General features: G+C 35.6%; 1 protein-coding gene across 3 annotated transcripts in view; it reads left to right on the top strand.

Annotated features, from left to right (window-relative positions):
- Sik3 (SIK family kinase 3) overlaps window positions 1–26,452 on the top strand; it is a 236,237-nt gene that overhangs the window by 150,876 nt on the left and 58,909 nt on the right. For all 3 annotated transcript variants that reach the window (XM_071616723.1, XM_027930526.2, XM_071616724.1), the window contains exon 4: window positions 8,997–9,158. In XM_071616723.1, coding sequence (XP_071472824.1) covers window positions 8,997–9,158 — 162 coding nt within the window. The remainder of the gene's footprint in view (window positions 1–8,996; window positions 9,159–26,452) is intronic.

Below are 26,452 nucleotides of genomic sequence, written 5' to 3'. Positions count from 1 at the left end.
TCACTGATTTAGAAGTTTCAGTCCATAATCAGTTGGCCCCATTATTAGTTCAGGCCTGTGGTGGCTCATCATGGCAAGCACACATGGCAGAACAGAACCATTCACTTCATACCAGGAAACAAAAGAGAGCCAGAGAAGGGGCTGGTCTTTTACTATCCCCTTCAAGGACATGCCTCCAATGATCTGAAGACCTCCCACTAGACCCCACCTCTTAAAGGTTCCACCACCTCCCACTAGCTCCAAGCTGGGGACTAAGCCATAAGGAAATTTAGGGAACAATTAAGATAACAACTGTAGCACATTTTAAAAATATTTTTCACTAAACACTTAGAAATCCTTAAGCATTATAAAATAAATGTTGTAAATTAAATTTTATACAATGTTATATCTAAGTACATGTATTCTGCTGCTGCAAAAATCAAGCAAGAGCTTGAATAGTTTTTGGATAGCACAGAGAGGCTTGTTACTTTAAGAAAACCTATAATAATCCCTTCAAAAGACAATAATCACACATAATTTGTTACATATTAAAATAACTGCCCCTAAGTAGTAGTGTGGCCTTGGGCAAGATTTTTCTAGTTTGTTTCTTTCTCTTTTTTTGAAAAATAATATTCTTGAAATGCTTTTGGAATACATGGGATCCTTTTTCACAGGCTGCCTCAGCTTTTGCTTATCCTAGAAATGTTTAAGAAGCCATAAGAAAATAAATTTTTCTTTATCCATTATGGTGAATGGACTTGATATCAACAGATAGTGTTTTTTGTTTTATAAAGACAACATTGAAAATACTTTTTAAATTTTCTAGACTATTTTTTTTTTAGTTGTAGGTGGACACAATACCTTTGTTTTATTTATTTATTTTTAATGTGGTGCTGAGGATTGAACTCAGTGCCTCACACATGCTAAGCAAGTGCTCTACCACTGAGCTACAACATCAGCCCCAGAAAATACTTTTTATAAACCTTGTTTAGTGTCAAAGTGAAAGGTAGAAAGCAGTGTGTTTTTGTAAAACCTTATAGTCAGCCCTCTGTATCCTTGTGTTCTGCATCCATGGTTTGAACCAACCATGGATTGGAAATACTTGAAAAAAAATCCCATCTGTACTTAGCTGTGTAGGCTTAGTTCTTGTCATTGTTCCCTAAAGAATACAGCATAACCAATACAGTATAACCATTTACATTTACTTTATATTAGGTATTATAAGTAATCTAGAGATATTTTGAAGTATACAAGAAGATATATGTAGGTATTGTGCAAATACTGTACCATTTTATCTAACAATTTCAGCATATGTGGATTTTGATATCCTGAGGGTTCCTAAAACCAGTTCTGTGTGGAAACCAAAGGCCACCTGTAGTCTTTTCTCCAATTGATAGTGCTTGAGTTAATTTATAATTATCAAGCGTTCCTCAAACGTAGAGCACTGTTCTATGTAGTAAAGAAACATAGAAAAAATAGAAATAGTTCTAGTTTAAAAATTTCAAAGATAAAGCATGTCTTATGATTGTTAAGATATTTCTCAAAACAATTGTGTTTCCTCAAAAGAAAAGATGGCAGAAAATTTAAGGTACTTTTTGCTTTAATACCTAGTATAGACTCTCCTGTAAGTGAAGTTACTTCACAAATGTTAGTGTATCTCTTTGAATTACTTTGGAAGACTAAATCCATTTAGTTGAGCAATAAAATTTAATTCAGCATTATTTTTTAAAATAAAATCCAAGGCCCATCTTTGCTAGCTACTCCTCTGGACAGAGGATTAATATTTAGAATATATAAAGAATCCAAAAAACACCAAAAAATATCAAATAACCCAATTAATAAACAGCAAATGAATTAAATAGACACTTGTCAAAAGAAGAAGTAAAATTGATCAACAAAGGTATGAAAAAATATTCAATATCATTAGCAATTACGGAAATGCAAAGCAAAACTACAGGAAGTTTATCTCACATCAGTCAGAATGGCATTCAGCAGGAATACAGATAATATGTGCTGGAGATGATGTGGAGAAAAAGAAACACTTCTACACTGTAAATTAGTACAACCAGTGGAGAAAAAGGAACACTTCTATACTCTAAATTAGTACAACCAGTATGGAATCAGTATGGAGGTTCCTCAAAAAACTAAGCGTGGATCCATCATATGACCCAGTTATACCACTCCTTGGTATTTATCTTACAGAATTAAAGTCATTATACTATACTAATATTCTCATACCCATCTTTATAGAAGCACAATTCACAATAGCCAAACTGTGGAACCAGCCTAGGTGTTCATTAGTGGATGAATGGATAAAGAAGATGTGGTACAAATGCACAATGGAATTTTATTCAGCCATAAAGAAAAATGAAATTATATCATTTTCAGGAAAATGGATGAAACTAGAGACCATCATGTTAAATGAAATAAGCCAAATTCAGAAGGTTAAGGGTCGGTGTATTTTTTTCTCATATGTGGAAGCAAGAGAGGAAAAAGGAAAAGAAAGGTGGCTGGGGTGGGGGGCATCTCATGAAAATCAAAGGGAGATCAGTAGAGGAAAGGGACCAAGGGGTGGGGAACAGCAAGGAAGGGGGAAAGTGCTGGGAAGTGATATAGGCCAAATTATATTGTTATATTGTATGCATGTACAAATATGTAACAACAAATTCCATTATTATGTGCTATAATGCACCAATAAACATGTGGAACAAACAAACAAACAAACAAAATCCATGGTCCAGAAGTAGTTTTAGGAAGCTGGGATAAGAATTCATTCAGTTACTATTTGTTCTTTCAAGATATACTAAGTGCCTCATGTGCCAGATACTGTTCCAAGTATTAGATACAGTAGTAAACAAAATAGGCAAAATTCCCTCTTCTCATGAAGTTTACTTACTAGTAGGTGAGACAGACATTACACAAACTCTAAGTAGAATGTGTAATTACTTAGAAAATGATAAAAAGTTCAAAGGAGAGGTAGATATCAAGGGGAGAGCTGACAATCATGATAGGAGTGGTCAGGAAAGACCTCACTGAGGTTATTTTTTTTATAAAAGCTCATGCAGAAAAAAAAAAGCTAGCTGAAGAACATTTCAGGCATAAAAAATAGAACAATTACCAAGAGGCAAGAATATTGCTGCTGTTCTTCAGAAATAGCAAGGAGGCACATATGGCTATGTAGAATGAGCGAGCCAGTGGAAGGTGAGATTAGAGGTCACAAACTGGAATCCATTGAATTAGACAGGAAAAAAAATGACATGATCTGATTTAGGGTTTAAAAGAACCATCCTGACAGCATATAAATGCAAACTTAATTTCATACAAGAACTTATACACAGTTGTTCATAGCGGCTTTTTCTCTAATAACCAAAATCTAGAAACAACCATCATGCCTTTCAATAGCAAACCATTTTATAGTTTCATACTTCTCAGTAGTAAAAAGGGACAAATGATTTATATATGCAACAACTTCTTTGGATATTAAGGACATTATGGTGAATGAAAAAAGCCAATCTCAAAAAGTCACCTACTATATGATTCCATTTATGTAACATTCTTTAAATGACAAAATTATGTAGGTGGACATCACATTTGTGGTTCCCAGAAGTTAGGCATGGTGGGAAGAACGGAAGCAAGTGTAACTGCGCCAAACAGTTCTGTATCTCATGGGAGTTTCACAGATCTGCATATGATAAAATGACATAGAACTCTATGCACATTGTACCCTTGTCAAATTCTGGGTTTTGACATTGCTTTTTAACTATGTTAGATTTGACCCTTAGGGGAAACTGGAGGGTATATGGGACCTGTTTGTACTATTTTTGCAACCTCTTTTGAATCAATAATTATTTCAAAAGAAGAAGGAGAAGATTGCATTGGCTGTTATTTTTGAATGCAGATGCAGAAAGCTAAAAGCCAAAGTAGTGCCACTAGTTAGCAGTATTATTAGGAAGAGATTGCAGTAATCTAGAAAAGAGACAGTGGCTGTTCAACTGGCTTGGTGGCACTAGAGTGCAGTGGAGTGAGGGAGAGCTGAATTCTGGATATGTCTTGAAGGTATAGTTAATAGGATGTCTTAATGGATTGGGTGTGGGGTATGTGAGGAAGAGAAGAATGGAAGACAACACAAAATTTTTTGTCCTACACAACTGGAAAAATGAAGAAAAGTAGTAACAAGCAAATCAAGAAGTCAGGTGTAAGGTAGTTATATTCTTGGCAAGGACAATAAAATGACAAGCCTTCTTCCTCTAATCAGTGGCAACCTGGGTCTGTGAGTTCTAGGACAATAAGATATTAAAGTGAGTGTAGTCTAAAACAGAAAAGCAAGTGCCCTTCTGAACCTGCTCTTGGGCAGCTGATTTATTTTGACCTCACCCTGGCTCTTTTGGAATGAAGCACTTGTTTGATAAACAGGAAGTCGTTTCCATGGGTGTAGGAAGAAGAAATGATAGAACTGAGTGACAAAGTAAAGAATTGCTAGCTGTGGTTAGCTTGGGATGGGCAGAAATTTTTTTCAGGTAGCCACCTAAGGGGGCATACGTGCTACCTTCCCCCTTTCTCAGTTGTGTTTGCTGTTCAGCCTGAGAAATGTGGTTTCTGCCCATTGCTGGACATACTGTCAGGTTCCTTTTCAGCCGTGTTTGGCATCAGCAGTGAGTTGTAGTCTTAGCAGACGAACAAAGACAGTGTCTGCTTGGAGTGGAAAAGTGACTTATTTTAAGCGATATTAGCTCATCACACTGTCCCATTAGTGCCATGCCTCTTGAGCGTCCAGTGAAGCTGGTCTGAGGAAGGGAAGCCTGGCTTATGTGTGTTTTCACTCTTTGAAAGGTTAGAACCTAAATGTACCACGAGGTATTTCTTCCTAAGAGTGGTGCAATATTACAGAGAATTCTGAAGAAAATTTTATGTTCTAGTGTTCTAGGACTTTTGAAATCGAAAAATTCAATTCATCCCTTAATCCAATAATATCACCCCTTCGAGGATGTATTAGTTCGGTAGTGTCACTAACTTTGTGTGGGGGTGGGTGTGTAAGAGCAGATAAAGATTAAGAAGGCCAGTGCCAAATGATTTATGTGATTGAAAAGTGAGAAAGGAAACTTAGACTCTTTACTCTTGGTAAGAACTTGAAACAGGAGAACCATTTTTGCCTTTTAACTGAGAGTTACCTCATCCCTGTCTGGTTTAGATGGTGGGAGAAGAGTTGTGGTAGAAGAAAACTTTAAATTTTCCCCAGATCTAAATAGATAAATAGTTACTGACCGTGAAAAAGGACTGATGAACGCAGGCGTCTCATTGGAGTTTATTTAGATGGGGGGCAGGAATCTAGAAATAACAGAAGCTCGGGTCGTGGCTAGCTTGTCAGGTGGTTAGATAGAGGATTTGGGTGATATCTGTAGCCAGTGCTTAGGAGAACTAGCCCACTGAATTGCCTGAAAGAAGTACCATAACTCTTTAGAATTCCTTGCAAGTGGAGTTTATCCTGACAAGGTTCAAAATTTATTTTACTTTGAATATTGTGTGGACTCAGGAGCCATTTTATTTCATGGGCCTTCTGAAAACAGCCAGGATTTACTCAAATGCTGTGATGGGTGTGTTAAGTCCAGGCTGGGCTCCCACTCTGGATTTCTTCACTTAAAGTTAAATATCACTTTTGAACTTGAACTTTTGCTGCCTATATTGAGCACATAGGAATATAAAGCAGCCATTTGTCAGCGGGCAGCTGAAAGGCGATTTTCAGGAGGGACTGAAAGCCACTGCAGGCTTCCTGGCACACCCACTAGACCCCATGGGGAAACTAACAGGGAGAGTGGGGGGAGTCAGATGGCAAAAATAAAACCTGAGGCTAAAATCTGAATGAGACTAACCCACTAATACCCTTATGCGGGGAAGAGCACAGTGCTACCAAAGAAGAGAAAATTGAACATCGCATACAGTAGCTAGCAGGAAATGTCTAATATTTGTAGCTAACATTTTTTTTTCTTAAAAAGGTGATTTTTGTATTTTCTTTATATCTATAACTGTAGGAATACTGTGGTTGACTTTGGGGAAAATATTATAGTTTAGGCTGAGGGTAGCTTTAACTATTATAGTTGTACCCACTGTGCCGCCACAAATACCTTTTAACCAGAACCATTAACAGTTGACAATGGGTATATAGAATAATCACATTTAAGCACTACAGAATCCTGAAGAACTTTGTCATCTATTTCAAAATGCTTAAAGATTTCTGGTATAATATTGAAAACACCTTTTTAAAATTGTCTTTTTAAAACATCTTTGAAAATTAGAGTTTTGTCATAATGAAAGCACAGATTTATTCCTAAATACACTATCCTTTCTTTAGCTATGGCATGCAACTGAGTTTACTTCTGTTTAGCACATCAAGAGGTGGGAGTATTGTCAGAATGAATGTTTTGTCCAAGGACAACCAATGTGTCATTGTGGAGATAAAACAGAACTAGGCTGCATTCCTACGGCTCCTGCAGAGTCTTTGTAGCAATTTGGAGAACTTTCTAGTCATTTTAGGAAAATAAGGTACTTAGGAATTTATAGTTTTTTTTTTTAAATAAAAGAAAATCATTTTGGAAATCACAAAATTAATCATTCTGTCGCTTTTAAAAAGTGCTTTGATGTGTTCTGGTAATTAGTATTTACTGCCAGACGAACGTCTCTGGGGCATTTTAATTAATGGGTGACTTGGCCAGATGAGCTTCTGATGGCAAACCTTCATAAGAGCTTATTTTTATGTTTCTCAAGAATAGCTGTCTCTTCAAAGCTCTTTAATTAGACAAAGTTTAGCAACTAAAACATATTATTAGAATAATTAGGCCTCTCTTAGGAGAAATAGGGGGTCAAAGGAGCAGGTACTGTTAGAGAATGGCCTCTTAAAATAAAACATAGCGTTCTACATCTGATGGATGTCCAGTTCTTTAACAGCTTATGTTAAGTTACTGTCCCTAGTCACAGACTTTGTGTTGTTTAAAGTTCATATGACAGATCTCACCAAAAGTCTAAACACACCAGAGTATAAGCTCGTTTATCACTACCTCTGAACTCCCATTGGAAACTGTGTTCTAGTCCTTTAATGGCCCAGCCAAAGACTTTTTATTTTCTCCTTTTTCCTATTAATTGGTAACTTGGAAATAACAATAATTATTTTAAAGGAAATGTTTCAAAGATCTTGTGCATGGCAAATAAAAATTATAATAGTTTTTTAAAAATTTCTTAATTATTTATTTATATGACATGTTTTTAAAGTTACTATAGTGTTCATACTCTAGAATTTTATGTTCTCTATGGTCAGGATGTGGTTTGAATTTTTTCAAAATCTGTTGTATAGATAGATGGATTATATCACCTGGCTTTCTTTCTTCACCCTTCTCCTACCATTTCTTGCCCCAAGTTCTCAGTCTTTGCACTAGTAATGATGTTTTACCCTGAATTTCCTTTTTGTGATGGTGTTGGGGAGGAGGTAATACCTGACTGGTCCTGTGGGTGAGATGTCACCAAGTCAGTCTGGTGATCTGGTGGTATTAGTGGAGCTACTTACTATTGATAAACAAACAGCAGTACATTTTTCTATATTGTCTAATTTTTCACTTTCCTACTATTTCAGGATGTTTAGAATGGCAAATATGTCCTCTTTCCTGCTAAATCAGTTGGTTAAAGGACAGTGCTGATGACACTATTAAATATTTCAATCAGAATATACTGTATCACAACTAAGATTTTTAATCGTTTCAGCTGTCATGACCTGTATGTGTTGGTTTATGAAGAACTGAGTCATGGATATATATGTCATTGATTCAGTGTAAACCTGCTGCCATTATTGGATAGTACTTAAGGAACTTCCTGTATTGATTAGAAATCAAATTACTTTTTAAAAATTTGAGGATGGCCCAATTTATAGATTTATAGAATTTATCTCATGGATATTCTTTAGTAACATGTATTGATGCTGTTTCGCTACTGTGACTGAAAGATCTGACCAGAACAATTGTAAAGGAGGAAAAGTTTATTTAGAGGCTGAGGGTTTCAGACACCAGACATCTTCATCCATAGACAGCAGGCTCCATTCTTCAGAGCTTGAGGCGAGGCAGGACATCATGGCGGAAGAGTGTGGCAGAGAGAAGCAGCTCACGTGATAATCAGAAAGCGGGGGTTGGGGGGTGGAGATAGAGATAGAGAGAGAGTCCATTCTCCAGATACAAAGTATATACCCCATAGCCATGCCCCCCATGAACCACTTTCTCCAGCCACAACCCACTTAATCCCATCAGGGATTGATTAATTGATTATGTTAAGACTATACCTGGTCATTTCTCCTCCAAAGCTTCTTGCATTGTCTCACATGTGAGCTTTTGAGGGATACCTCACATCCAAACCATAACATGATATCATCTGTAAAAAATTAATAGCATAGTTTTAAAAACATTTGGAAAGCCCCAAAAATGCAGATACAAAAATGTAGGCATGTTGCTAAGTGATCAAAGTGTAGAACTTCAACAGAAGAGATACTGGCCTGAACAGAGTCCTGTGTAAAGCATTTCTCTCCCTTGGCAATGCCTGCTTTTTCTTAAATTGCTGATTTAGGGACTCTTGCCTTTTAACTCACCTTTTACCGCAAGAAATACTTCTTATCTTTATGTGTTCATTAGCTAATGTATGTGTAAGCTTTTGTAATGGGGAGTATGACAAGCAAGGTGTTGAGTGTTGTGATTCTTGAAAAATACCATTAAACCCCCAGAACATTTTTTTCTTACAGTAGTACAAGTGTGTTGGTATGTACACTTGCACGTAACAGGATTTATACTTAAAATAGTTGGGTTCTTATTATTACTGCTGAGTTTTTATGGCTACAAATCAGGACTAGAAACATGTTTTTCTCATTTTATTTGTTTTACTCCTTTAACTCAGCCATTGGTGGGGCCTCCAATCCATCCCACCTGAAGACTAACTTTTGATATTATACCAACATCCAAAATGGGTACTGACTGTGCTCTTCTTCAAAACAGACCATCTGGTGGCCCATGGTAGAATGGCAGAAAAGGAAGCCCGTCGGAAGTTCAAACAGATTGTCACAGCCGTGTATTTTTGTCACTGTCGGAACATTGTCCATCGTGATTTAAAAGCTGAAAATTTGCTTCTGGACGCCAATCTAAATATCAAAATAGCAGGTAAGAAGTGTGCTGAGAATGTAAGAGAGGGTCAAAGAGCTTTTCCTGCAGGGTTCTTAAATTTAGGAATTATCTATTTCCGTCTATTTAGAAAGATGTACTGGGAAAGTAGGGGAAAATTTTTTAAAAATATATTTTAGTTGTCGATGGACCTTTATTTAATTTATTTATATGCAATGCTGAGAATCAAACCCAGTGCCTCACACATGCTAGGCAAGTGCTCTACCTCTGAGCTACAATCCCAGCCCATAGGTTATTTTTTAATAGCCTGAAAATTTACAAACTTTCAGAATACATTTTTTTAAAATGTGGTATTAATGGAAACTATCATGGGAAAGAAATAAAAGTATGGTATTTAAAATTCTATTATTTTGGTTGATGGGTTCTTTTTAAATAGGAAGAATAAAAGGTAGAATAAAATGGAAAGGAAAAACTGATAAGGTTGTATTGTATGCCCTCTCAGCTTCAGTTGAAGAGGCTGATTTATGTCACTACCAACATAGAACATGCTTATTCTGAAGGCTGTGTTTTATGGTAATTTAGTAAGAGTAGATCATCTAGTGGCTGACTGGCAGTCCAACCTTCCCTCCCTGCAAAACAATATTTTATTAAAAGCTGCTTCATCTCTTGAGATGCTAAAAGGTGAATTTAGGACCTCTTAAGGTTTTTCTGAGCATTTTTTGGGTACATATATAAATATAATGTGTCCAGATTTCATAAGTTTATTAAAGATGATACTCAGGTAGTTTTAACTAATCTTTTATTCAGTCTGCCTTTTTATCTCCTCGAATTTCACTAATCCGCCCATCTGATAGTGCCTATAAAGCACTTCCACTGTAACTCTGCTCATGCTTTAGTTTTACTAAACTATCAGCATTTTGCCTAAAGAATACAAGCTCACCATCTATTGATAGAAGAAAATGATTGCAGTTCTTATAGACACTATAAATAATAAGCCATTTTGGTTTTCTGATCATTTCCCTCATCTCCCAGATTACAAAGAGAGCAGTTCATATAGAGAGCTGAAATGTAGTTTGAGAATCATTGCCTTGGAAGATCAAGATGACAAAAGCAGTTCTAAAGATTTTCCTCCTTGGGCTAGGGCTATAGCTTGGTGGTCGAGTACTCATCTAGAATGCCAAGGCCCTGGGTTCAATCCCTAGGACCACAGAAACACAAAACAAAAACCTAAGCTTACTCCCTTAGTAGGCTGGAAGATGAGAAATAAAATTTATATCATATGTCAAAGTACCTATAATACCCTTGCTGGCTGGCAATTCTTTTGCCTTTCCTTTGTATAGGTTCCCTTTTACACCCTTGGAATGTCACCTAGGTTTTAACTTATATCAGGCTGATGGCTGCACTCTGGTATAGAACTTTCATATAATTTGTAGACTCTTTGAGTCTGGGGCTAGCTCCTTACATAGTGTATAAGGTTAAGACTTTCTTTATCTTACAAGAAAATCATGTTTTTCCTTTCCTCTTGGGTCTGTTTTATTTTCTCCAACCATCTCTAGATGTTGGCAGTTCCCACAGAAATGGGTTGCAGCCTGGCAATTTTAAATCCTCTTTTGTAACTATTGTAGCTTCAATTAAATTAATAGTAATAAAATCTACCAAACTTCCACAATCCTTAGAAGTATGATAGAATATATTAACTTCTTACTTTTGCTGTAACAAATCACCATACTTAGTGACTTGAAATAACAAAGATTTTCGCTTACATTTCTGAAGGTCAGTAACCCAGGGCTAAAGACAAAATGCTGGCAGGGCTGGTTCATTCTGGAGATTCTGAAGAGAAAAATCTAGTTTCTTGCCTTTTTTCGGTTATTACAGGCCACCTGCATTCCTTGGTTTGGGTCCCCTAGTCATCACTGCAGCCTCTTGCTTCCATTGTCACATCGCCTGCTCATAGCTCTAATCCTCCTGATTCCATCTTATAAGGACCCTCGTGATTACACTGGACTCTCCCAGATAACCCAAGATAATCTTTCCATTTTAAGATTCTTAATCACTTCTGCAAAAAGTCTCCTTTACCATGGAAGTTAACACATTCACAAAGTATGGGCTTTAGAATTTAGATATATTTGTTGGATCATCGTTGGGGGGAATCTTTGGATTACAGACTAGGGTTGTAAATTGAAAGAAAGCCCTCTTCATGTTCTGTTGTTTTATTCTTCCTTCACTGACACAAAATTAAAGTTTTAAAAGTATGTTTCATTCGTTCTTAATTTTGAATTTAGAACAATTTTGACTCAGTTAAAGAAAATTCCTATGTCCTTTAGTTTTTGCACTGAGGAACCAAGAGTAAATGCAGAGTTCATTGATGATTGAAATTGGAAACTACTGAAATATTTGGGTAAGGTGATTTTTAGGTCCTCCCTCCCTCTTCCTCCTTTCATTAGTAGTTAAAACAAATCCAAGTATTCACAGTGAGAGTCTGTTACCTGCTGGCGTGTCATTATAGACTCCTGGCGGTGCTGGCAGCCAGCCTTGGGCTCTCTGTGTATAACACATATACTTTGGCAAGATTTTCAAATTGATCAACCTACAGCCTGCATTTTTATTGTTTGTTTTCAGAGCAAAACAAAGATTAAATGAGCACCTCTAGTATTATGGCCTGCTACAATATGTAACATTTTTCTTTGCTTATGCATTTTTTTCTCTTACATACCATCATTACTCAGTTTCTCAGTCATTGCCTGTACTTCCTTTATCACACATAAATTAGATCAAATTCTCATTCTCATCTGCCATATTTTCTTTGAACTTAATGGACCAGGGGGAGAAATGCTTCTAGTTTAAGCTGAGTAGAACATGGCTAATTATGGAGGGTAGCTTGGATGGTTTTGACAGGAGAAGTTCAGATAGTTAATGAAATCAACTTTAATTTTAAAAGCTAAAGTAACTTTCAGATCTCTGATCTTTTTGGTCTTTTTGGATAAAGCATTTTAAATCTCAGTAAGAAGAAAGTACTATGTGTGAAAGAAACACATGAGAGAAAAAGAGACCTTTTTGTTTTATTTAAGATATTAGTTTTAAGCAGCTCATCTGTAAAATCATCATACATGTACACTAGCTAATAAAATTGGAACTAATGAAAATTCAAATTAGAGTAGGGTGTGTTGGCCCACTCCTCTAATCCCAGCTATTTGGGAAGCTGAGGCATGATAATAACTGGTTCAAGGTCAGCTTGGGCAATTTATCGAGACCCTGTTTCAAAGTAAAAAGTAGAAAGGTCTCAAATAGCTTTGTGGTAGAATGCTCCTGGGTTCAATCCCTAGTTACCAACAACAACAAGTCAAATTAGGAAATGTTAGAAATTCATGTTTTCCTTATGATTTTAAAAATCATGCATTCACTATAGAAGATGAATAATTGTTCTGGGATGTTTGTGTTTATTTTTGTATGGCTTAATGTGGCAGTTTGTGTATTATTTGATACTATAAAAATCTAGTTATTACAAGTACCCATGCTAGCCTAGCTGTCTTAGACGTGTGCTCCCTCAACGTGAAGGTGAACTTCATTTTGAGGTATTATAAGAGTCAACCATCATTTCATAGTTTACAGTTTTTTTTGTGCTTAAATTCTTATCTATGAATTTTTGTTCTGTTTCTAGAGAATGAAACCCAGGTAAACAACCATTTTCTTCCTGGTTTTAGAATTAAAATTTTTTTCTTAATGGCACAAGCAAACCTGTCTTGAGTAAAAATTTTTAAAAGATGTTTTCATTATTAGTAATGCAGTATAAACACTGATCATTTCCAGAATAAAGAATTTTATTTCCGAAAGGCAAAGTTATCAAACCCGGGACTAAGAATTTGCAGTGATTCTTACTTGTTGTTAAAACAATCTGTGCTTGGGTAGCAAAAAGAGCAAACAGAAGTTCAACCCTGTGTATTCAGCCAGCAAATGTTTTGACCTCCAAATGTTAACATCAGAATTAGGCTTTGCATGGTTAAGTCCTTTACAAAGTATTTTAACATATATCACTTAATTTCATAATATTTGGCATATAAATATAACTTACTAGAAAACATTGAAATCGTTTCATCTTCTGACACAATTCACTTTCCAAAACCTTGAATTTCTTATAAATGAGTGCCCATGTAAAGTTTCTTTCATATAGAGCCCCAAGCTGGGAAAAGAAGAGGATTCTTGGCCTCTGCCGTTTCATTTTTTAATGCTTCAGGTATGTGAAGTTCCACAGAAAATCATGAAGGCCTGAAGAGATACAACCTGGCTCTCAGCATGTGGCCTGCATCCCTGGGTGATGGCCACATGATAGTTCAGTGCAGTAGAAGAGATGTTACAGGCACATCATGGTTTGTTGCCACACCAGTGGCACAGTCTGATTACCACAGTATTTTAGGAATGAGGAAACCTTTATTTTATAAAATTCAAGTAGATTGTATATCCCATTTGTTGTTTCACTCCCACCGGCTAGCACATAACTGTTCTGTAGTAGGTGCTCAATAACTTCACGGACCTGAATTTCACAGCAGTACTGGTAAAGACATAAATACCCTATTGAGGACCTAAATGAGGTGAGACTTAAGAGATAATGGGATCAATAACGTAGAGAGACTCCTAGAAGCTCAGGCAACCAGCAAATGCTGATAAAGCACCTGCTATGTGCAGGCACTGATGGAGGCCTTGGGGATACAAGTGGCAGATACAAATATCCCTTGGAAATAACAGTCTGATGGGGAGAGATAGACAAGCAAATAAGCTCTCAAGGAATCTGTGAAAAGGACAAAATCTGAGTAATGTGATAAATCCATGTGGCAAGCTATTGCTTTTAACTAGGATAGTCAGAGTTGTCCAAGCAGAAGGAAGAGCAAGGCAAAGGCCCCAGAGAGATGAATCTAATATACTTGTGAGGTAGGAGAAAAGTCAGCCTGACTGAAGATGATAAGAGGAGAAGGGGAAATAGTTGTAGTGGGGGAGATGGCAAGGGCCGGCTGCTCGTGGTGGGACTGTGGGGGTTAATTTTTATACCAGTGAGAAGCTCAGTTGCAGAAGCATGACAACAGTGACATGAGTATAGCATGTTTGCAAACAAGGCCAGAAAGACAGATTTTATACTAGATTATAAAGTTATTTGAATACAAGGCTTAATAAATCAGGGTGACAGGGGAAAGAAAATGAGAGTAGGGAAAGGGACAGGAAGGGTAATAGGAAGACCAGTGAAAGAAGGGCTGCCAAATGGCAAAATCCTGCGTGAGGACGGTGGTAGTTGACACGGAAAGGCAGGAGAGGGCAACAAGGTACCAGGGAGAGTGGAAGGAAGAATTTCTAGGTCTGGATAATCAATCGGATATCTGGGCCAGGAGGAAGGAACTTTCAAAGATATGTTTAGAAATAGAGATTATGTTAAGCTATCAAATTAAAAATGGTGTTATCTGATTTTTTTAATGGTTGACGAATTACTATTTGAAAGTAATCTTGTTTCCAAAGATTCAATAGAAGAAAATTTATACTTAAAAAAAGACTGCCTAAAGAAAAATTTTAAAAAAATTTATGAAGTATATCTGGCTTACTCCCTGAAGAAAAGTTCTTTCAAATATTCAGATGTTATGAGAATGTTTTGAAAATTGTGGAAACTTTTTTTTTTTAAACCTAAGAAATTTGGAAACTTTTCTCTTGAAATGTTGACTCCCAGAATGGGCTCCCTGAGACAGTTTCCACTCCCGTGTTATTGTTTTAGTTGGCAGACTGCAGAGATCTGAAGGGCAACTACAAAAAGCCAGTATTTTGGAAAGACTTTTCAGAGTGCATGGATTTAAGGTACTATGGAAATTTTTGACCTTAATGCAGTGAGAGGAAGACTGTCACATTTTTTTTTAAAATGAGAAATCAAAGCATTTTGTAAGTCCAGTCATCACTCATTCTCAGTAAGAATATACTGAAATGCTATTCATTTGGAAAAACAAGGTTGGAAACCCTGGATTTTGGGAAACTCTTCTACAGCATAGTGCTTGAGAATGTCCCTGAGTGTCCTCAGGAAGTTACTGTGCATCTTGCATTGTATCAATCCAAATTTAATTTTATGATTCTGACACTATTTAGGTTATCATTCAATGCACCTTCCTGATTGACAGGTTGATAAATTGATACCCAGAGAAGGCTATCATGAGTCCTAAATTCAAGTCTTAATCAAACCTAGGAATTTTAACACCTCCACCTGTGTCTCTCCACAACATGGCATGTGACACTCAAGTAGAAGTAGGTGCTGAATAGCTTTCATGTATTGTTGACCATTGGGAAAGTAAAATTTGAAAAATTATTTTCTTCTGAATCCTATTTCTAAGGCTAGACTTTAAGTGAAAATTATTCCAAAGGTATTTCAAGTACACAGGTGACTTATTTTGTATGAAAAAATTCTAAAATTAAAATTCAAACAAGCAGATTTTTGTCAATCAGAGTTTTAGATTATAAGTGAAGTCTTACTAATCTTGAAAAGTGATTGCATCCTGCTAGGATCAAGGACGATTTTCAGTTTTATAGGGTTTCATTCATGATAGTTCTGCTACCAACACAGAAGCATCACTTCTCTGGTTTCCCACACAGCAGAGGGGAATGAACTCATTTAGGGTGGGGTGATGCAGTGTGAAATGACCCACTTCAAACACACTTTTAATCAAATGCTTGAATTTTAAAATTCATGCACATTTTATATTCTTTTCAATATCATATTTACATTTTTAATATTAAAATTGTTAACTTAGTTTAATATATATATTTATATTCATGCTAGTATCTATTAACTACAAGTCACTTATTTGGGCATAATTGGAAAACAAGGGACGTGGCTGGCGGTGGAGAATAGAAAAGGAAAGGACACAGAGGGCAGGAAAGAAATGGAAACATTTGCTTTAAGGCCTGAGGCAAAAGAAAGGAAGTGGTGGGAAAGGAACCTGAGCCTGAGTGCTCCCTCCTCCAGCCAAGGGAAAAGGGAGCTGAGCTGAAGGAAGGCAGTTGAAGCGCAGTGTGCTTGTTCCCTACCAAATCATCGAGATTTCAGATGGCTCTCTGTCTCTGAGCCCATGTCGTTTAATGTAATGGAATGATAAGTATGTGAAGTAATAAGTATGTTAATTGGCCTGATCTAATCATTCCACATCATTCCATACCCCTATTATAATATCACCTTATACACCATAGAGATACATATTCATTACTTGTTGGTTAAAAATACAAATGAGTAGAATATGGATAAGTGATTAAAAGCCAGAGTTGCACCTTAATCTATAAAATACCTGGAATAAAGAAAAATGTATTTATCAGCATCTTTTTGAAGCTGTAGAAAATGATAAATTTAAAAAACCTTAAGTAATCTAAGGATGATTGAAGAAAATTAGGTGCACATTTACCTGTAGTTTCTAATTCATGATGTTTTAAAAGAACATTGATATTCTGTTTACAGTGTTGTGATGTTATTAGTGGGTGTAGAAACTGTAAGAACTTCTATGAATCTACTCAGGACCATGTTTCCCCAACTATTTTTCTTCCATGATCTTAAGATCCTCAACAATATCGAGATGTTGGGAAGAGACTTAACAAGTCACCTGGCGTGTTCCTTCACTTTGCCTCAGAAGCCTTCATTGTGTTGTGGAAAATGTGACATAAACTTAAAGAGATGTCAACAAGAGTGAGACTGGTAGGTAGGCTTTGCTAGGTGCCAAAATATCAATAAAAGTCCCGTTAGCCCAGGATCTGGTTCTTGTTTTTATGACTCATGATATATATATATTTTTATCAGTTCTCTTAAAAATCATAAGATAGCAAGTATAATATTTATATTTGTTTTCTTAGTGTCCAAAAAAAAAAAAATCAGTTTGCTTGTAGTCAGCATGGGTAATTCACATTTAGACTTTTAAAAACATCCTGCTATGATCTTTTAAGTCGTCTTTGCTCAGGCTACACACAGAACACCCTTAACTTAACACCTCAGTTAGCATATAGGATCTTCTTCTGGCCAGCAGTTTCTGAATCCTCAGGTTCTCAGTGTTCCTGGGGTTTCATGTCATAAAAAATGGTAATGGTTTCTATTGCCTTTTCTATTTTTTAGGTATCAATAAATTAAGTCATTATTTAGATCTTCCTACCCTTCTTAAATATTTAAGAGAGCTGAGTAAAATCAAGTGTGTCCAATTTGCATCAGCCAAATTAGGGAAGCAGCCTAGGTGTCAGTGGATGAATAGATAAAGAAAATGTGGTATATATTTATATGCAATGGAGTGTTTTTTCCAGCCGTAAAGAAGAACATAAGTATGTTATTTGCAGGAAAACTAGAGAGTGTTGTGTTAAGCAAAATAAGTTCAACTCAGAAAGTCAAAGGTCATATGTTTTCTCTCATATGTGGAAGCTAGAGACAAAAACAGGAAAAGAATGGTATGGGGGGATGAAAATAGATGGGAGACCAGTAGAGAAAAGGTATTTAGGGGAAGGAGGAGGGGAAGGAAAGGGAAAGGGGAGATACTGGGACATGATATTGACAAAATCATACTGTTATATTGAGTGTGTGTACAGATCCCACTATTTTGTATAATTTCAATGCACCAATGAAATCTGGAAAAAAATTAAAAATTTAAGTCAAGTGTGTCTACCTGCTATCAGGGAACAAATGAGCATGCTTTGACTTAATCATTCCATTTTTTTTTACTCAGTTTAAGTAGTTGATTACTATAACAGTTTTTATTAGGATGCAGTTTTTCATTGTATTTTGTTAAATTTACTCATATTATGAACCACTGGATTATACAAAACTTAAGGAACATTAGTATTGAAATTTCAAATTAATGAGTATAAAAATAATTCTACAACACTTCAAGACAAACTTTGCTAGTTTAATGAATTATTTTAATTTGATCACAGTTCTTGTATAACATCAAGATGTGTTTCTAGGGCCTCAAAAGTCAAAATTTTTAAATTATATATATTTTTATATAGACATAATATATACATACTACATACATATAAATTTACACACCTATTTCCTTTTCCATATAAATTTTATACACCTATATTTTTTTCTGTCAGTCATTCAGCTATTATTTGCAATTTGATTTATTTAGATTAAGGAATGTCCACATTCATAATGTATTATTTGCAAAGAAGTGATTAGGCATAATGGCCTAGAACTTGCTTGCTAATCCATTTTATTATTTAAAAACAAAACATGAAAACGAACAAGTTTGTGTTTTAGGTTCAAATATGTAAGCATTCCAAATTCTAGATCATGAAATGTTTCCATCTATTTTAGGCATTATAATCTGAATATATATGTGGTTTCCAAACTAAACATGATATATCAATTTGAAATGAATACATTTGCTTACATAATTTAAGTAAATTAGTATGAGTCACTTCTAAAATGATTTGTCTAAAAATTCATAAAGAAGTTTTAAATCAATTTAAAAATAATATGCTTATGTTAAACAAAATATATTTTATTTCAAGTTACTACTTTATCATAAATCATGCAAAAATGACAATTATACTTTATATTTCTTGAGATTTTAAGTTAATACAATCTTTGGAAAGGAGTTTGTGAATCAAAGAAGTGGAAAATAATGGTTAACTGTACAATTAAATAAATTGCAATTTTCTTTATATGATAATCCAAGTGTAATCTTGGTTTTCTTGATCACATTGAGAGATTTTTCTGAACTCTGGATAGAATTTTCTTCAAGAAAACCCTGTTTCTCTATTATATACCAATTACCCCCTGGACTTTTCCTTAAAACTCATCATAGGATGATTAAAATTACACACCTAGCTGTGTAATTATTTTATGTGTACCTTCCTTGCTGGGCTAATCCCTTTGAGACAAGGACCCTGGGTGTCTGTCTTGTTCTCATTGCACGTTTGTGGGCCATCAGAAGATTTGGAGTACTCCTATTAGCATATCTACACATTATCTTTCAGGTGGGTTGCTATTCGTGGGTCTCATCTGAATTTGTGTATTCTATTAGCTTTGACTAAGCATTTTATTACCTGCTTATAACTTCTGGGTAATATTTTAGAGTTTCTTAAATGATAATCCCATCTTCTTTTCTCACAAATAATTTTTTTTTTTTTTTGCTTCATCATATTTTTTTCTTTCTTTCTTTTTTTTTTTTTTTTGGTACTGGAAATTGAACCCAGGGGTGCTTAACCACCTAGCCACATTCCCAACCCCTGTTTTAGAGATTAGGTCTCCCTAAGTTGCTGAGGCTAGCTTTGAACTCATGATTCCACTGCCTCAACCTCCCAAGCCGCTGGGATTATACCTGTGCACCATTGCAACCGGCCCACATATCTTATTATTTTTTAATTTGGAAAATATTGTTATTATACCTATATACCGTATTTCCACTTGATATTTTTAATTCGTTGAGAATATGAAATGGATTCATCATGTTATATAAAAGGCGCACTAAAATTTTATATGGCTTTCTCACCTATCCATATTAGAAACTTTTTGAATAATTAGGCTTACTATTCTAATTGTTATAACTTAGAATTATGATTGTAATAGTACTCAGTAATATTTTCAAGAATCTAATGAGTATTATTTACATATCTTATAGAAAGTATCTCATTATAACCTGTTCCTTTGTACACCTACTCTTACCAAGTTTGATGTAAAGATCCTATGTAGGGGAGGATTTTGCTTTGTGGCTTTTTATGAGAAGGGTTAGGATAGTGCTGTCTCTAATAGAGTGGTGGAGATTCATTTATTGCTTCATTTTAAAATAGCTGTGTTCAGTGATCCTACCTGTTAAGAAATATTGGGGGAAAATACCAAGTCAACCACTGAAAATGCCCATATAATGATGGTTCAAATTCCCCCCAAAATAAATTGATTGCTTGATTTTTCCCCCCATGAGGAAATTTTCTTTTGTATATATGTGCTTAGTCTGTGAGTCAGTCGTTTTTGGCATTACCTCTTTATAACTTCTAGTCAGGAAGTTCAGCCAGAGGTTGGAGTGATTATTAAATACTGAGGACTTCCCAAAACCTGTTTTTAAGAGTGGACTAATGTTACGATTCCTGGGAACTTTGAAACATCCTTTATCACTACCATAATTCTGAGATCCACACAATTGATTCATATTTTGTTCAATTCCAAATAAAGCCTTTGGGCCACATGATTTCTCAGCCAGTAAGATTGTAGGGGCAAAGCAGAATTAGTTCCTTATCTCTGTCATGTTCCATTTTAACAGTCTATATAACTGTCCCACTCCTCCTATTTTATATGTTTTTCCACCAATGTTGATCTTTGGTTCTTTGAGTTATTTCTACCAAGAACACCTAACAACTTGTTCCACCTCCCTTCTCCTTTAAGTTCATTGAGAAATTAGTCAAGGGCCAAAGTTATTTTCACTTTTTGTCTTTGTCTGTAATGCAGTCACCATATTACAGTTTAAGTCCCCAGAAGCTTTCAGATTTGAAAAAATGGAGGATCTTATCACAGTGTTTTCCAGTGAAGGTGGTTCATTTAAGATCAATTAGTATATTCCCACTTTACTTTTTTCCTCTGCTCTACACTTCCAAACTGTTTTTATATAGCAAGGAAATGAAGCCAAGTTACCATAGAAAGAGTGGCTGTCGATTGCAGCTGTATTGCCTTACATTGGAACTGGCTGGTTGGGCCTAATCTGTTTATATCTACTTCAGATTGTTCTTTGGTCAGCCAAAAAAGAAGTCAAGGGTATTGCTCTGAAATGGACCAAAAAAGAAAATTTCCTGTTGCAGTTTCCTGATTTTTAAATTAGTGCCATCCATTCTTCCCTCTTTCCTCTACTACATTACACATATCTAAGTGGTGATACACTTATTTGGGGGCATATAATGTCACTCCTTCAAATAGACCCAGGCTCCTGATCTTGCCTAGAACAAAGAAAGTTCAAGTCTCAAAATTGATAGTAACTCTGGTATTTAAACCATCCTAGAAGAAGACATATGGTTCAAATTAAAGTCTGTGACTCTATTAAGAGAAAGGGATTTAAGTTGCCATTTCAGTCTACACAAAAATGCTAACCAGCCAGGGGGCTGGGGACTGGAAAAAGCTCTTAACAAATTATGTTAAGAGCCATTTATGAGGGGAGAAATAAATGACCATAGGCCACATGAAGAGAAAACCTCCACCCATAGGACTTTTGATGTGTGGGTGTGAATATCCATTTGCCCAGTTTGTGGCTGGGTTCTGTGAATCTCCTTTCTTCTGGTACTTCTTAGAATAGTCATCTTAAGGTTGAATTTGTAGGTCACAAATCTTTCCCATTGCCAATTAAGTAGTAAAGGATGTAAAATATTTTTATTGACATCAGTACCTGAGAATTATCTGAAACTAACTTCAGATAAATTCTTACTGTTCAAGATGTCTTAACATCTTTATATTTAAAATAAAATTTTAATTATAGATTAATATAAGCACATTTTAGGGAATTTGGACAGATTTCTAAGTATTCAAACTATAATCATGCCATGTTAAAGATTATCATCATTTCAAATAGATTTCCTTTTATCATTTTTCCTGTGCATGTTTTCCATAATTATAATCCATGTATATATAATTTTATATGCTACTTTTGTCCTTTGTATTATATCAAATATTTCCCCATGCTGCTCCCTATAATAATCATGTTTAAAGATTACATAGCAAATAGATGTACCATGATTTACTTGATCTACTCCATATTGTTATAAGAACGGACATTCTTTAAGTTATTTTTTTATGTTTATTTTATTTACTTATTTTTATATGGTGCTGAGGATCCAACCCAGTGCCTCTTGCATGCTAGGCGAGCATTCTACTGCTGAGCCCGAGCCCCAGCCCCAGCCCCAGCCCCAGCCCCAGCCCCAAGAACAGACATTCTTTATAGGGCTTTGGTGGTAGCACTGCCCACCTCCCCTTTTCTTTGGCATTTATTAGTGCACTTCAAATCTGTGAGTGCATTCGATCTTTCTTACCTTAGCACTGAATCTTTCTTTGTCTTAAGTTCCAGTATTCTTTTGCAGTTCTTGTTCTGTATACTGAAGTTGTCACTCTTCTCTTGTTTTCTTCACATTTCATCAGTGTTTGACCTACTAATATAAGCTGAGCTTCAGCCTGCGTTAGTGTGTTGGTCAGCTTTTCATCTCTGTGACCAAAGTATCTGAGAGGAATGATTTAGAGGAGAAAAGATTTATTATGGTTCAGGGTTTCAGAGGTTTCAGTCCATACACGTCTGGTTCCATTGCTTTGGGCCTCAGACAAAGCAGAAATTATGGCAAAAGGGTGTGGTGCAGGAACCCTGCTCACCTCATAGCAATGGATGTGGAGAGAGAAAGGAAGGGGCTGCTGGAACAAGATATATTCTTCCAGGGCATACCCCCAGGGACCTATTTCCTCCAGCTAGGCCCCACTGCCTACAGAGTTTACCACCTTCCCAAATGCCACCAAATAGGAATCCCTCAACAGATTAATCCGCTGCTGAGGTCAGAGCTTTCATGATCCATTCGCTTCCCCAAATCCCCTCCTCTGAACATTGCTGCATTGGAGACCAAGCCCTCAACACCTGGGGAACATTTCATATCCAAACTCTAACAGAGAGTTACTTTGGATTCCCTAGAATCCGACCATTAGATTCATCCCAGGTATTCTCCCTTTCTCTTTCCCAGACTGACTTAACCTGAGGCAGTCCAGCTCTAGTGTTCTTTCAGGTGGCATTAGCTCTGGAAGGCTGAAAGAAGATTCTTATCCAACCCCCAAGCACCTGTGGTTTTAGAGAAGTGATTAGGCTCTGTCTGTTCACTTGTTTGTTACCTGTGGAATTTGAATAATTTAACGGTTATAACCTGAAAAAAAAGTAGGGAAGAGTTAAGATTATCTGAAAGGTTTGCCAACTTTTGGTTATTCAGTTTTGTTTGTCTTTTCTTTTAATTCTGTTCAGGATTTTTTGTTTTCTTATGGTCAAGTTTTATGACTTGATAGTATATGAGCATGTTTATCTTAAGATGTACATATTGAATTAAAAGACGAGAAATTAATTTTTTCATGTTCTTTGACGTGAAAAAGCCAGCCACATTATTGAATTTTTAAATTACCTACACATAATATCTTTGTCTTCTACTAATAAAAGTTATTAAGAATTTTTTTTTTCTGGTTCTAGGGGGCTTAACCCTGTCTTGAGATTAAGAAATAAAAAAATTTTTTAAATGGCTAAGGTGTTAGAATTTTTCTAACATTTGCAAGGTCCTGTGTTCATCACTGGTACTTTAAAAAAATAAGTTACTTACTTACTTACTTACTTATTTTCAGTACTTGGAAATGAGCCAGGAACACTCTGTCACTGGGCTACATCCCCCCAGCTCTTATGTTATTATTTTCTTTTATTATTAATTAATTAATTTATTTTTTGTGTGATGCTTGGGATTGAACTCAGGGCCTTGTGCATGTGAGGCAAGCACTCTAACAGCTGATCTATATCCCCAGCCCTCTTCTTTTATTTTTATTTTGAGTTAGAATCTCGATAAATCGCCCATGCTGGTCTTGAACTTGTAATCATCCTGACTCAGGCTCCCAAAAAACCTGATTACAGGTGTACACCACCACACCTGACCTAACATTTTATTTAACTACAATTTTAGTCTTCCTAATTTGCATAGCTTTCCTTCATGTTAGATTATTGCTGCTTTCAACAAAAAGATTAGTGAGATTTCTGTTTTAGCAATTCCTACACTTTTGGTTTCTCATGCATACATTTCCTTTTTCTTATACTCTATTTTCTTCCTCCCTCCCTCTTTGTTCTTAAATGATCAGTGAATCATTTGTTAGATATTAATTGAGTGCCTTCTCTTTGGCCAGGCAGTGTTCTAGGCTCAAGGAAATCAGTGGTAAGAGAAACACTCAAATCCCTGCCCTCAAAACCCCCTGCCAGACCCAGTGGTACATGCCAATAATCCCAGCAGTTTAGGAGGCTGAGGATTGCAGGTTCAAAGCCAACCTCAGTAATTTAGCAAGACTGTAAGCAATCTAGTGAGACCCTGTCTCAAAATTGTAAAAAAATTTAAAGGGCTCAGATGTGGCTCAGTGGTTAAGTACTCCTAGGTTCAGTTCCTGGTAACAACAACAACGAAACAAAAAACCCACTAAAACCCAGTGATTGCTTAGAGGTCCCAGTGAAATGGTTCCAGATCCAAGAAATAAAAATGGGGGAGAGGGGAAAATGAGTCATTCTTTTTTCTTCTTCCCTTCTCACTATAAAACATTATGTTCATGAATAGAAAATATTCCATAAGCATATACATACACTTCAGTGAACCACTAAAGCAAATGCTTGTGTTGTTTCCACTTAAATAAAAAACAAGAATATGTCATTAGCAGTCTGTATCCCCTTTCACAGCCCCATCTCTGCTGAACATCTAACCACTGTCTTTACATTACTCAATTTTGTATCAAGGAATGCTACTTATATTGAATATAATGTGCAATGGTTCCATTCTTAAACAATGTAGTTTTGTCTGCTTTTAAAATTATATTTGAGTGGAATCATGTTGATTATTTTGTGTTTTTATTTCTTGCAACAGTATGTTTATGAGATTTAACCATGTTATTTATATGGCTGTCATTCATTTTTATTTTTATATAATATGCCATAATATGAATACATCACAAGTTATTTTTCCATTGAATCTGTTTACGAATAGGTATTTGCTTTCAGTTAGAGTTCTAGCAACTGCAGTGATTATTTTTAAATACCTGTGTCAGTATTCCCTGTGACATTAATCTGCACTAGTAAACACAGGAGTATGTATACACCTAGGGGTGAAGTTGCAAGGCCAGTTTCATTTAATAATGCCAAACTGGTCTGTATGAGAGTTCCAGTTGCTTGGTGTCCCCTCCAGTGCTTACTGTTACTATACTCTTTAATGTTTGTCAACCTATTGACTGTGTAACAGTTATCTTATTGTGGTTTTAATTTATTTTTCTCCTTAAATAGGTTGAGCTTTTTGTGTCTATGGGCTCACTTGTGTGCTTTCTCTCTGTTGTCAGCTGTCTTCTTAAACAGTTCTTTTGTCCATTTTTCTACTGGGCTATTTCTCTGTCCTGATGATTTATATGAGTTTTTAATTTCTTTTCAGTTGTCTATGTATGAGTCCTCTGCTTTATCTCACTTTGTGATTTCTCATTTAGTTCTTCTTAAAATGTCTTTTAATGATTAAACAGTTTAGAATAGTTTTACTGTAACCAAATATACTACTTTTTCTTTTCTTTTCTTAAAAAATACTTTTTAATTATCAATGGACCTTTATTTTACTTATTTATATGTGGCGCTGAGAATTGAACCCAGTGCCTCACATATGCAAGACAAGTGCTGTACCATTGAGCCCCAGCCCCAGCCCACTACTTTTTCTTTTATGATTAATGTGTTTTGTTTGTTTCTTAAGAATTTCTCTCATTCCCTGAGGCCATAAGAATATTCTCCTTTATTATTATTTTATAAAAAATTATCATACTTATGCCTTTCATATGAGGGCTGTGTTCCACCTGGAATTGATTTTGTGATATATGTGAGGTAGACATCCTGTTTAATGTTTTTCTTATGCATAACCAATTGTTTCCATGCCATTTATTGAAATATTCATCCTTTCCTCACTCGTAATACTGTGTCTACAATTCTTGCCAGTGCAGTCTTTTCAAAGAAACTTGTAAACACACAAGCACTATAGCCTTTTGGAATATAGTGAAGACCAAAGAGTTAATTGTCAACAATAAAATGACAAACTAGCAGACTGTAATAACAAAGAAACATGAAAATTGTAATAAAAATAATCTATTTGATGTTCATTTACCTAAATATAAACATACACACAATGCCGAAAGCACGGTGTGGGCACGGATGTGAGGGGCACTAGACTGCCATTATAGGCTAAATCTAGCATTTTCTTATTTTTACCTTTAAACTTGAGCCTGGTCTCAACTTTTGAGCCTTATTTCTTCAGACTTGCAAAAATAATGATAAATATGAGGTACTATATGTAGCATAGCTCTTGACAAAGTGTCCTTTAAACATTCATTTATTTTATACCATATAATTTAGAGTGTTGACCAAATGGGAAAACTATACTGAGAAATGAATCAAGGACATCAGTTCTAGGTCTTCTGGAGATACTGGACTCCCTTCAAGAGTCTCAGCACTCAACTCTGCAGCAAATTGCTCATTTCTAAGTACTCTGAATTTACTAATAATTTACGGTTATTATTTATTGTTTAGCATCAAATGTGATATAAAATACCTTATTTTACTCATCAATGATTT

The sequence above is a fragment of the Marmota flaviventris genome, chromosome 9 (assembly GCF_047511675.1).
Source record: "Marmota flaviventris isolate mMarFla1 chromosome 9, mMarFla1.hap1, whole genome shotgun sequence".
Lineage (NCBI taxonomy): Eukaryota > Metazoa > Chordata > Mammalia > Rodentia > Sciuridae > Marmota > Marmota flaviventris.
Note: the sequence above shows the minus strand (reverse complement) of the source record. Positions and strands in the feature narration are given on the sequence as shown.